The sequence below is a fragment of the Phoxinus phoxinus genome, assembly GCF_949152265.1.
Source record: "Phoxinus phoxinus genome assembly, chromosome: 21".
Lineage (NCBI taxonomy): Eukaryota > Metazoa > Chordata > Actinopteri > Cypriniformes > Leuciscidae > Phoxinus > Phoxinus phoxinus.
Window position 1 is genome coordinate 23,111,382 of NC_136896.1, and position 14,217 is coordinate 23,125,598.

General features: G+C 36.6%; 1 protein-coding gene across 1 annotated transcript in view; it reads left to right on the plus strand.

The window, feature by feature from the left end:
• The first annotated feature begins 6,466 nt into the window (after positions 1-6,466).
• The window catches only part of htra1b (HtrA serine peptidase 1b), a 32,871-nt gene continuing 25,120 nt past the window's right edge, over positions 6,467-14,217 (plus strand). The window contains exon 1 of the mRNA XM_079594462.1: positions 6,467-7,065. Within this exon, the coding sequence (XP_079450588.1) occupies positions 6,606-7,065 (460 nt within the window). The 5' untranslated portion in view covers positions 6,467-6,605. The remainder of the gene's footprint in view (positions 7,066-14,217) is intronic.

Genomic DNA, 14,217 nt, shown 5'->3' on the forward strand with positions numbered 1-14,217 from the left:
AAAAATCTGAAAGTGCAGCTTGCATTTTTATGGTAAGCTAAGTGACACAGTTCCTGCTGCAGTTGATGGCGCTATGAATTTGACTCACAATAGTCACATCTATGTGATCAGCCTCATACAACAAACAGACAGCTGAGGTTTTAATCAGTCAATGTATGCATATAACACACTTCCTGTATCCCTTCTTTTGTCATTAACGTATTGCCTCGCCGCGGTCAAACCATTAGAGATATCAAAAATCTGCATCCTCAATGTCACTCCAGCGGCTCTCGTAACGTTAATACATCTTTAATACATTATCTGTCATCCATGAATATGATTTCTGCCTGAGTCCCGTCGTATTCTCCACCAACTGTAGAGGTGAAGACAACAACTCCCATGATTCTACGAAATCAAGGCTTCATCAAGCTATGCCTTTGTTTTGAATAAACGACCTCTAGTGGCGAAAAAATTACATAGTGTGCCTTTAAGGAAAATAATAGGGCCTTCGATCGCCCTTTCATTTCAATTACGACTTTTTATCTCATAATTTGGACTCTTTTTTTCTCACAATTGTGAGTTTAAATCTTACAATTCGGACTTTCATACACAATTGCGAGTTTTAAACTCAGAGTCGTGAGATAAACTTGCAATTCAGAGAAATAAGTCACAATTGTGATTTTATATCCCGTAATTCTGACTTTCCCCACCCCCCTCCAAATTGTTAGGTTTAAGTCCAATTCTGAGAGAGAAAAAAGACAGCTCACAATTCTGAAATTTTCTCTTAATTGCGAGTTTAAATATCACAATTTTGATTTTGATTGCGAGTTATAAAGTCAAAATTGTGAGATATATACTTGCAATGCGAGATAAAACTCACAGTCACTTTTATTCAGTGGCTTCAAAAAGCTTTCATACTGTTTGACTTTGGAAATTGATTCATTATAGCTTTAAAACATGGCTAAAGCAAATGATGTGCCATAATTGAAAGTTGCTTGAGTAAAATATGCTGTGAAAGAGTGACTCACTTGTCCTGGGGATTGTTTCAGGAAACTCTGGGAGGAGGTAGGCCACTTTTCCCGGAATGCTGCTCTATCTGACATGAGCCCAGCTTGATACTCTCACATTATAAAGTGGGACGTGAACAGCCTGATGAATGGATGCAGGGAATATGTGTTTAGTTCCAGAACTGAAACACGCAATGCAGAACAGCACGTCAGACAAATCTATCTATCTTATCGCTCATGCGTGTGTGAGTCCACATCTGTCCAGATGTGTGAGTCATTCTGTTTACAGTATGTGTGCAAAATTGCCAACTTTTTACACAGCTCTTTATGATGAAAAGTGTTACAGAACTACTGCTCTGGAATGGATCAACACAATATGCAGCTGTGATACGTCTTGGAGAGATTATTGTTTAAAAAGAAACAAATGAAGATTGTGACACCTTCCTGTAGAAGGAAGTAGCTCGCCATTTATAAAGCAGCCTATTATTTTTAAAGTTTAATCTGCACCTGATTTTCTCTACTTGCTTAGTTTAGGCTACGTTTACACGACAACAATATGCATAAACCGGAGAAGATTTTCCTTTGAGTTTTCCGCATACATATGACACCATCCCCATTTACAGGGATCCGCGAAAAAGACTAAAAACGCTGTATTCTGCTGCCAGGCCGATGGCGATGAAACATATACAAGTATACGACGTTGTTGTGTAAATGAACGGCCAAAACGCATAAAAAGTTGTACGTTTTTAGTTGAAAACGGTGTAGTGTAAAGCGTTTTGGTTGCCTGAAAACGTAGACTTTCTAAGGCTATGTTTACACGGAAACGATCTGAAGAGAAAACGCAAAAGTGGCGTTGCGTTATCACTTTTTATTCTGCGTTTAGACGAGCGTTATGGGGGGGAAATCTGCGTTATGGTGACGCAAAAGTGTGTGAAATTCGATGTAGTGCACTCCAGGCGGCTAGGTGGCAATGTGAAGCACTGAAAGTGAAAGAGACGCTGACACAGTGTTTCATGTTTAATACGGTAAAGCTGCTGCTTTAACCCTTGGTGCTCTTTGCGTGTGTCGCTCAAAAATGACAGATTAATTTTTTTTGTCAATGAAATTAATGCTATATTTTAGTTTGATAATGTTTTGTTATTTTCCTGTACTGGCGCATACCTGTGACGTAAACGCGTACTCGACGCCTTCACTGTCTAGCAGACTTTTGCGTTTTTACCGTTTTTACCCTTTAGACGGGAACGCGATGGTGGAGCGTTTTTAAGATTTCCACTCTGGAGGGTGGTTTCACTTTTTTTTTTTTAAAAGCCTCAAAAACGCCGTCGCCATGTAAACGAAAGGCACATCCGATAAAATATTTTTACGTTTTCACCGTGAGCTTTCTCGTGTAAACAGGGCCCAATTGCACGTTTCTGAAAACGGTCTCCGTGTAAACGACAAAAACGCGAATCTCTGTAGACGATGATGTCATGCACATGCGTATTATGTGTTCAGTCTATAGTGTTTCATCGCCATCTAAAGGCCTGGCAGCAGAATACAGTGCTTTTAGTCATTTTTGCGGATCCGTGTGAATGGGGATCGTTTTGACAACGGTGTCGTCCGTACGCGGAAAACTCAGGAAAAACTTCTCAGTTTTAAGCATATCGTTGTCGTGTAAACGTACCCATGTCAATGTCTTTTTTAGTGATTAAACAATTCAAATTTTTGGGTTCAGTAAGATTTTTTTTATTTGAAAGAAGAAAAAAATAATAATACTTTTATTCAGCATTCAAGGACACATAATAAATGCAGCTTTGATAAGCATGAGAGATAATGCATCTAACCCTAAGCTCAGCATGTAACTCATCTAGCAACCATTTACTTACAGACATTAAGGATACTTCATGTGTTTTTCATTTCCTCAATGGTCTGCCGACACTTTTCGCCTGCAGCTGAACAATCCCAAGAAACTACAGTGAAGGACCTCAGCCATGTAAGACACTGATACACTGAGCACTAAATATTACTGACTTTATAACTTTTTTCATAACGTCACCATTATTATATACATTGCAGACTAGTGAACTACATACATATGTTGTTTTTAAAATGTAATGACATTCCTGTAAAGCATTATTGCTGATTTGAACTAGTCCTTAGTAGATGTAGCTGTGCTGTAATGTTCGGTGAAAAGCATGTTTCTGGAATCAATACAATCTGATGATATCATCATATCATTCCCACCCTTGATCTCCCTTTAAAATACACCCTTAGTGAGGTGACGCTGGTAACAGTAACTTCAACAAACACAGGCTTTCACAGGAAAGATGCCACCGAGGAGAATAATGGCCAAGAAAGATCATTCATGTAAAGAGCCAAGATGTTTTTGCGAGTGGATTGTCTTGTATTACACTTCAGTATTAAAACTGCTGGGTTTCAAACCGAACGATCCACCTTATTTTTCAATGTGGAAGTAAAATATTTCCTGTGAATGTGCAAGACTTTCGATGCATTAGCTGCTTTAGGGAAATAACGAGAAGAATAACAAAGCACAGTAAATAGTCGAATGTGACAAACCACCGTGTGCCTATGATTGCAATAGTAAATCAAAAAATATGACAACAAATATCAGTTTGCAACATCGAGCAACATAGTTGTTTTGTACAGCTATAATAACTGGAAGTGTCTGACATTGCATACCCTTACGTTAAAGTGGATATTTTGGCATTAGCATTTAGTTTGTGAAGAAAATGTGAGTGCTGCTTGTCCATGTAATCTCGCCACCACAATTCTAGAATGTTGTGGGTAGTTATCCAGCAGTGTAAAAAAAATCCACCAAAATATAAAAAACATGCACCCAAAATTCAAGATTTGGGGGCCAATAATGCCCCTGCGAGTTTATATTTATAACATAGTTATATCATCAAATTTTCCCCAAATATCAGCACAATTCCAAATGTGATATTGATTGTATACAACAGTTCAGAGAAGTTAATATTATGTGACTTACATTCTAGAAACAATAATTGCCAATATTATTTTTGCTCTGTTTTGCACATCAGAAAAATTGCAAGTCTCTGAACAACACACAGGGGTGTTTTGTTGAATAAATTAATCCGAGTTGTTGAACGAATAGGTTGAGTGAATAATTCAATGACCCATTCACAAAGACAGCCATTTGCTTCATTACTGAATGAATCAGCTGTTTTGAATGAATCAGTTGAAAGAATGATTCAATGACTCAATCATTAAGACAGTGACTGGAAACTAACTACTGGTGGTTTTAGTTTCAGGTTTAAAATTATCGTTTAATTGTTTCTATCATTTAATATTCCTATATTAAAAATAACCCGCAGAGTTCTCTCAAAAACATGTAACAAAAAAAACACTCTACACTCTGCCGTAGTGAAATAAGTGCAGGAAGAAGACATTTCTTCCTCATTCTTTTAGACACATAATTACAAATTGAGTTGATCTTGATCAAGAAAGTTACAGAGCTCGGTTCTATAATACAAAACTACAAATCACTAGGTATTAGCATAATAGCCATAGCAAATTCCTCTAATCAGACACATTTTATTTCTAATCATTTCGTATTTTGGCTCCATGAGGAAGTCATGGCTTCAAATTCCAGAATATTGAGGCACAAATATTACATGTTGCCTAGGATGAGTAAGCAAAGCATATGAAGAATATCCACTCCCATAATGCTGGAGCAACTCCCTCCCACCATGGGAGGACAGCTTGGACCTGCAACTCTGTGACAAACACATCTAAAAATCAAGGGCGTAGGATTGGTCTCAGCTGTGGTGGTGGGGACATCCCACCCCCACACCACCCCCTCGGTTTTTCAGCCAATCAAATGATGGGTTTTTCCTGGCTTAAAACTAGACGGAGGTGGTAAAATCCTGATCATGTCTTTTAATAATAAGATAATTTAATTTGTATTTTTCGTAGACCATCAAATAGCCTACTGTTTCCCACAGTATTCTTGTACTGTATTCTTGTAATATGGTAAAATATCATGAAGTATACTGATTTAAAAATAAAATTTATTTAAAATAAAAGTTCTTTTGGCAAAATTACATGTCCTTAATAGCCTAAACAGAGGCTTTACTCCCTTCAAACTTAAATTGTCAATGTTTCATTACATCACTGTTGGAAAACACTATAGCTATATAGTGAAGCCTATATAAAGCCTATATTTGTTTACCTATATAAAGAGCATTTCCCCTAATTTTATTAAATGTATGCTCCATCTTTCATTTCAAACTCTTAAATTTGATTAAATCAGAATAATAAGACACTAGGCTGTTACCAATCAAATTAAATAATTTACATTGAAAAATTACACCTGTATTAAATGCCCTGATATGTTTTCCTTGACTGGTTTTCCCTGAAGATAATTACGTTGTTGAAAACGAAAGTAAAGAGTGACACTTGTTCATTGCGTTATAAAACTCAAGGGATTCCAAGCCGTTTTAATCAGGAGGACTCAAAAATCATGATCTGTATGAAGGCAGCAATTTATTTGCAATGATAAAGACACGTACTGTGCAAGAAAAATATGTTAATAATGTTATATTATGTTAACCATTCTTCCCTATTATTAACAAATATGAGATGGGAGAACAATTTTGATTGATATTTGTCTTCACTAGCAAAACCTTTGCATTGCCTCGAGAAACTTTGCTTGCACTCAAAATCTATTTCAACATTTTAAAGGAACCTGGTGTTTTTATTTACTCTTTTATTAACAGTATATTTACTGTTAAATATAATTGGCCTATCCGAAGACTATTTTGGCCTATAGCCTATTTCTACAATAGCCTATTATTTACTAATAGGCTAATGAAATACAATGTAATTTGCAAATATAAACATACACACGTTCCTCGTATTCTATATAACGTTTTACTAAATATAGACACTCTAACTGAAAAATGTCAACCCTCCAGCTTCAGAATATAGATTTTGGGTGGGTTTTATTCTTCTTCTTCTTGGTTAAATTAAAGGAATTAGTTCACTTCAAAATGAAAATTCTGTCATCATTTACTCACCCTCAAGTTGTTTTAATCCTGTAGCCTATGCATTTCTTTCTTCTGCTGAACACAAAAGAAGATGTTTTGAAGAATGTCTTTAACCAAACAGTTGAAGTACATCAATTGTTTGGTTACCGACATTCTTCAATATACTGTATCTTCCATTGTGTTCAGCAGAAGAAAGAAATGCATACAGGTTTGAAACAACTTGAGGGTGAGTAAATGATGACATAATTTTCATTTTGAAGTGAACTATTCCTTTAAGTTTCTTTGACATTATATGGGACTGCGTATCTCTCACCATGTGCATGGGATTTGTTGCCACAATATTTAGACACATGCTTGAGGCGTGGCCTCTTTGTTTACCATTGCAGATCGTCCCACCCACATCGTTGACGTCATACACACCCAACCAATCGTCGTTGCTGTTTATACTCCTCAAGCTTTATAAAGTCTCTCATTTAAGCGCAAGATAACGGGCATTCGACAGCACAACAAACTCTGTCAAATTTACGAGCATCATATTTTTATTCGTCCTGTGACGTATTCCATAACTTAGTCACTTGAAGAAATTTGACTTAGCCTAATTAACATTAAAATGCATCTGTGGGCTCTATGCGTATCTGTTATTCTGGTGCCGTTGCTGTGCGATGCGCGTATCTCTAAACGTTATGTGATCGGCTGTCCGGAGCGCTGCGATAAGAGTCTGTGTCCGCCCATACCGGCCGACTGTCTGGCCGGAGACATCCTGGACCAGTGCGACTGCTGCCCAGTGTGCGCGGCCGGCGAGGATGAGCCCTGCGGCGGGACAGGGAAACTGGGTGACCCGGAGTGTGGAGAGGGTTTGGAGTGCGCTGTGTCCGATGGGGTCGGAACAACGACCACCGTGAGGAGGAGAGGGAAGACCGGCGTGTGCGTGTGTAAGAGCCCTGATCCCGTATGCGGGAGTGATGGGGTGTCCTACAGGAACATCTGCGAACTCAAGACAGTCAGTAACCGGGCGCAGAAACTCCAGCAGCCGCCCACCATCTTCATCCAGAGAGGAACCTGCGGGAAAGGTAAGACTGGTGTTCAAAACGTATGCCTACCTACAGTAGATGGAGTTTTAGGAGTCTCAAATTGGAGAGAGTTTTGACAGCATTTCCATTCTAGTGAGCTGCCTATACCTAAACAACATTTTTTAGTGTTATTGTGTGAAAACATAGTGAGCTAAGCTTCCTATTGTGAGTTAGCTATGTATGTGTATAACATTTGCATTGGTTTAATTCAGGGATTTAGTCTGCAGAAAATTCAAAGCTATATGATAGTGCACCCAATGCTAATTTTTTCTATGTCATAATCATTTAACAAACAAGTATTCATTACTCCAATGAGCTCATTCTTTCTGCATTAAATTGTTACATTGTTTAAATTAATACATTTTTCGCTAACTGTGATTTTGTATGTACATTTCTGAAATATAATTTAACCTACCTCTGATAACAGATCACTCTAAATTGTAATGTGCCATACAAATAAATGTGAATTGAATTGAATGAATTGTAAAAACACAAGAGCATTTCAGACAGAATATTAAATTCAATCCATTCCATAAAGTCTAAGAAAAGTGCCTGACGTGCCCTAATGCTTATATCTCATTATCCTTACATACCCTCTCTTATAAAATGCTAATATTTTAATAATGTGACTTGTTGACATTTCGTCTACTAAATAATTAGAAAATAATTTGTTGAACTTTATTTTCCCCTAATGAAAAAAATAAATAAAGTGCTGGCAGATTGTCAGAATCTGGTATTGCGTGATTTAAACTGGCTCCTTCTCAAGACGGTAAACACAGAAGCTTATTAGATCTCGCCATTTCGTTAGAAGCCCCATTACCCGGGATTTATTCTTGGCACTGGAAACATACTGGAATAGAGTGCAAAAACACATCCGCATAGCAGATAACCACACAAGGGAGAGTTCTGGACCCTTCCCTGCAAGAGGAGTCAGTCGTAGTTCATCCAGATTCTCCTGGAATTGCAGGAGGACAAGTCAATTCATAAAGTTTCAGAACAGACAGTGTGGTCTCCATAAATCCAGTGTTTCAAAGGGATCTGGCCCATCATAACTCCACCAAACATTTCCCCCAAATTGTTATCCACAAAGCATAAATGCAATCAAAGCACATTTCTAAAGCCTTACAGCGTTAATAAACAGTCAAAAGGAATTCAGTAACAGTATGCTACCATCTAAGACCATTTTGATGAGTTTCTAAGGATGCCTACACAGTACAGAAAGCTCTGATGGATAAGATCCGGTGAGAGTTTTAGTTAGCTTGAAATCAAGCAAAAAAATGGAAAATGTTATTTCTGACAGCATAGGCTTTGTAATGGATCTGCAATGTACTAAACTTGTTTTGTTCTTCTGAACACACTGAACAAGCCTCTTCCAATGTGATTACTTAGGTGTTACCAGACCTTTTCGGACATAACGATTTCCAAATTAAGCCTGGCGCAGTCTGTACAAATCCTACGTCTTCCCTTTGGCTCTTTAAGTTATCACCTCACCTTTGTTCCGGTCGCCGTTTGACAGGCCAAAAATAGCATTATACGTCAAGAGTGTTTGTGCACCCGAGTTCTGCTCAACAGTTCATCTATAGATCTACAGCCAAAACTCTGTTTCTACTCAGTCAAAGCTATTACAGCAGGACATCTCCCATTACATGATGTAATCTACATCTGGAGTTCTTGAGGATGGACATTATCTAAGAAACCTATTCTCTGAGGATCCAGATCTAGGTCACATTTTACAGTCTTTGAGCTGTTTTTCCACATTTTCAGAAGACGTGAATTTACGGGCTTATGCCTTCAGTGCTGAGTTGTTATTAGTTACATGTAATCTGGATTACGCAATCAGATTCCAAATATTACTTGTAGTTAGATTATGTTTTATGATACTCATAATCAGACTACAGATACGTTTAAATTGATTACAATGTTATTATCACAATTGCACAATGGCATTATTCATAATTCATCTAAAAAAGGCTACTGCTTATATACCCGCTGCACTTCCGGTTTGTATTTCCACAGCATGATGGTATCTTACAGATTTATGAATGAATTTCTCGTTTTAAAATCTTCCCGGTCGACTTACATTTGTTATGACATCCGCTTCAAAAATGACAATGCTCATGATAGCTTTTGTTAACTCTACAATAAGTAAATCCACCAGCTTAATACTCTTTGACAGCAATGCCAAAGAAATATACAGAGCTACAGCAAAAAAGGAAGTTATCCTGCGATATTAAAACGTGACGATATTTTTCATCAGGGTGAAAAGCTGTCTCGAGATATCAGCATGACGAAGTTGAGTATTATAACGCTTATAAAATCTGACACGCTTTGTTTCGTTGCGAAGTGTTGCACTGTTTTCATTTACATACGTGGAGCACGTCTCAGCAGCTTGGTTAACAAACGTTCATTTGGGAACACAACGTGCATAATTTCATAACGTCCAGATTTGTAACGTAAATAATTTATAAACCTACACCAAAACACAGGAGAATACATCAATATGTTTCTAAATATGTGAAGTGATGTTCATCGCAATTTCAAAATTAAACCCTCACTCTGAATTTGTGTTTTAATATCCACATGTTCTTGTTCAAGAAATTACAGTGGCCTTGGCATTGAAAATAAATGTTTGAATCCCCCGCCCCATGCATTACATTCCTCATATTTCATCTAAAGCTCTTCACTGATACTATTGTGCACTATGGTTGAAAAGTACACTAACTTTTTTTGGATAAGGATAACATGGAAGGAACAATAAAATATATACACAAAGGGCATTTGAAAAGTAGCCTGATAAATCAATGGCATGGTAAAAATCTTTATATAACAACAACTTATATAACCAACTTCTGGCACATAAAAGTGCCCATAGATGAAGAAACACCCTTAAATGATGTCAACGCTCCTGTGATGAGAGGACCAGGGGTCTTGCCCAAACACTTACATTGTTGTACGCCCAAATGATCCATGAAGGACATATGTGTGATATCATGTTTTTGAAATTCCCAGAACTGAAAAAAAAATAGTGCATTTGGCTTTAATTGCTGACAGACATCACATTTTGATGGTTCATTTAATGAGCAAGAGGATCAACGGTGTGGATTTTCACTGAATGCATGGAGTTTTTACTGCAAATAGAGTGTCTGTCTCAAACATAAGCTGAAGTAGAAGTAAGGGTGTTATGCTGCATGAAGCCAACACACACTCTCTTTGGTTTTGCCCCAAGTGCTGAGTTTGCACCAGAGGAGGAAATGCATTCCACAAGCCAATCTCAGATGGTGGCATGCAGAGTATATAACGGCAAGGAAAACCGTATGCCTACTGTGCAGTTCTGGGATCAGGCAAAATACCACTGATGTGGAAAAGATATGCTTTAGGAATGATGTACCCTCTGGGATCATTTAACCAAGACTTTGAACTTATGGTTGCCAGAAATTACTTGATTTATAAATATGATTTTAATCACTTTACAGTAAATGTAATACTTCTAAGTCTAAGACAAGCTAAGTCAGGCATATTACCTATTACTATTGCTCATGTTTATGGTTAGTGATCTTAAAAATAAGTAAGTTTTAAACTCATCCCACATGTCTATCATACAGACATTAATGATATCTCAAACCACTTATTAGAGAGAGGTGTGCCTTTCTAACAGATTGGATGGTTTTAGCATAGTGGATGATAAAAGTGGTGAAAAAATATGCATAGACGTACACTATTGCAAAACATTCCTATTTTCAAGAATACACGTAGGCTATACATTTGCTTCTAAGCACTAAAATAACTTATAGTTGCTGAGCTGCAATTTGAAGCAGTCTTATCTAGAGACAAACCTCATTCTATACATGGCTGAGAGATCAAAAAGTAACATGGTCTCTATGTCCCCACTTTAAAAAAAATGTGTTACATTTTTGCTTTTTGGCAAGTGCCTCTTACCATTCATCATGTTCTTCTTGGCCTCATAGCGTTGATAACGTCACTCACTCTGTATTTTGAAGTGACGAGCGAGTGAGTTCAATTTTACTTATCACTTTCTATAATTTACAGATTTCAATTTTATTCTACTACATTATTAGTGGTTAAATTTTTGTATATATGAGATAAAAGAAAAATTATTTAAAGTGTTGATTTTGGGCTCCTAGCTCGTCCTGGGGTGCGTTTCCCGAAAGCATCGTTAGCCAACTATGGTTGCAAGTTCCGTCGTTATCAGCATAGTTTGTCATAGTTATCAGCAACGATTTGGTGTTTCCCGAAACCATCGTTCCAACGAACGTTCGCAAACAGCATCGCAAACTTGTGTGGTTGGAACGACAGCTCTCGAGCTGTAATCTAGTTTAGCCTACATGAGATATAGACTGAATAAATCCTTATCTTTAGCAAAATAAGCAAGCTGACATTCAGTACAACCCGTGTTATAATACATACAAATGTAATTTACATCTTTTAGTTTGTCAAGAGATTTAAAGCACCGTTTTTGAAGACTGCACATGTGCGAACGTGCTCAACTATGTAAGAACGAGCCAAATATTGAGTCTGGTAATAAAGCAAAATAACTGAGAAAAATTAGAAATGATCTTCAGATGCCATGTCTGTAACTTATATGACAAAATCTAGCGTTAATTCGATCTCAAACAGATTAATTAAAATAATTTATTAGTCCACCACGTGCGAGATGTCATAAACCAACGTGGTTGAACGATACTTTGCGACATACGGTTTCGGGAAACAGTCGTGACGAGCAAGTTGATTTCTCCTTATACTGTCTATGGATTTCTCCAACGATGCATCGTACTATGGTAGTTAAGCAGTGAGCTATATAGTTGTACGGGAAACGCACCCCTGGTTGGCCCATTTGCATGGCATCCACTGCACCAAACATAACCTGGAAGCTTCAAGAAATATTTCACTTATAATCATCATCTTTAACATTGTGCTCTTGAAAGATGAAAAAAACATGTGGCTGGACACATGCTACTGTTGGTAAGGAATCATCTCTCTGTTTAAGCCAATCGGATGCGATCTACTAATAGCACACAAACGACATTACATCACAACTGTCTCTAAGTCTATGTGCAATCCTTTATAGCTGGCACAGGCAGCGATGATGACACAATTGAGTTTACATGAGGCTATAATGACATCTGTTTGTTTGCATAGTGCATCTATGACAGTTTCCCCATGAAAAGAACTGGCCCAAAATTACCTGAGATTTCTGAATTCTAATTTTCCACAGGATTTATAGCCTGCTAGCTGTAATCCGAAACATGTTCAAACTTAGTAGTCTGGTGGCCATCAAAGATCTATGATTCTAGATCTTTGTTTCACAACAAAATAACACAGGATACATTTGTGAGGGGCTTTATGTCATATCAGCACAATATAAACTGTCTGTACTGAAGAAAAACGAATTGGTGTAGAATTTCACACCAAGAACGATAACTGTAAATATAACTTGTGGTAGATTTTTCCCTAAACCTAACTACGTCCTAGTGAATGATGTAAAGTTAACATTTGAAACCTCCTCAGCCATCAGAGATAAATACCTCCTGATCTCCCAATGAGATTTGTCCTTGAGGAAAACTTCTCATTTTGCATAAGAAGGCATATTTTCCGGACACAGAGCCGCTGAATTTCTGAAATGGAAATGACTGTGGGGATGTGTGAAGAGACTCCTCTCTCAGTACACTATTGATTTAGTTGAAAACATCTATACATCTGTGCTTATAGATTTTCATATCATTTCAAAATGACACATACTTTTCCATACAATGGCACATAGATTTAGTGTGAAGAAACAGTATCTGTTGCATAAAGAGTTAAATACTACCGAAAAGAAAAATAAGAAAAATAAACCATATTATAAAAACACAGATTAGATATCAATTTATTTATAACTAATAATTTTTTAATTAATTTTAACTAATGTGACTTTTAATGTGACATTTAAAGTTAATATATTTTAAATGTACTAAATTGCAATTTCATAATTTCAAGTAATTATTAGTATATTTAAAAACATGACAGTTTTCAATAGAAATAAAATGTAAGTACCGTATATTTAAGTTGACCATACATGTTTGTCAGTACATTCTACTAACCATATTTTTTAAAGACAAAATAGAGGTAATTATGAAATCAAATAAACAATTCTTACTTAGTCTGGCAAAAAAAAATAATATTATATTTGAATCTGTAATTGCAATTACAACTAACTGTAAATAACATGCAATTAAGTTTCCAAAAACATTCAGTTCACATTAAGTATATATACATATTTTTTTAGTAACTCTTTTTTAAAAGTATGCTTAAGTATTTTTTTTTTTTTTTTTTTTTTACAAGGAAAGACATCACATAACAACATAAAATACATAACAATAATAGGCTACAGTGAACATAAACAGCATCACAAGGCAAATTGTTTTCACATTCTAAGATACAATTGTTTTACTCAACCAGGTGCTCAATAGGTTTTTAGGAACAGAGCGAATTACGAATCTGTGAAATTAGTTAAAAAGAGTTTAAACTCATAATGCCTAACCATCGGAGGGCTTTTTATGAAATATTACAAAAGCTGCGACATTTTCTTTTCAGTTTGTTAAAGTATCACGTGCAAAGAGCAGATGTCATGTGGCCATTTCCTGACCTTTCCCAGTGTCCCTGAAGCATATAGAATCATTATTTGTACTTTTCACATAAAACATGACTCGTATGTGGGTTGCATAAATGTGTTACATTTTATGCCAGCTATGATATAACAAATGAAATATTCTCTCGCTTTAAACATGTTAACCCCTTTACAGATGTGGAGCCATATTATGAAGGAGGAAAAACAATTCCATTATCAAGATTCCAGAGGCATGATGGGATGTGCTGGAGGGAATGGCAATCAGTTATATAAGCCAACAATTTTTTTTTTTAGCAGCGTGTTTCTACAACAGTAAAATATAATTCCTATTTACAACCAATTTTCAATAGGGTTTTCTCAGAGGTTGCCAAGTGTCATTAAGAAAAGACATGATCTAGCATCTGATATAATTTCTAATAGCAAACAAGACAGCAGATGTATGATAGTTAATTCCACACTAATGTTGTAGGCGGTGTTTGGTTTGGCAAGCGTGCAATGTCGTTTTACCCATCTGTGTTGCATTATAG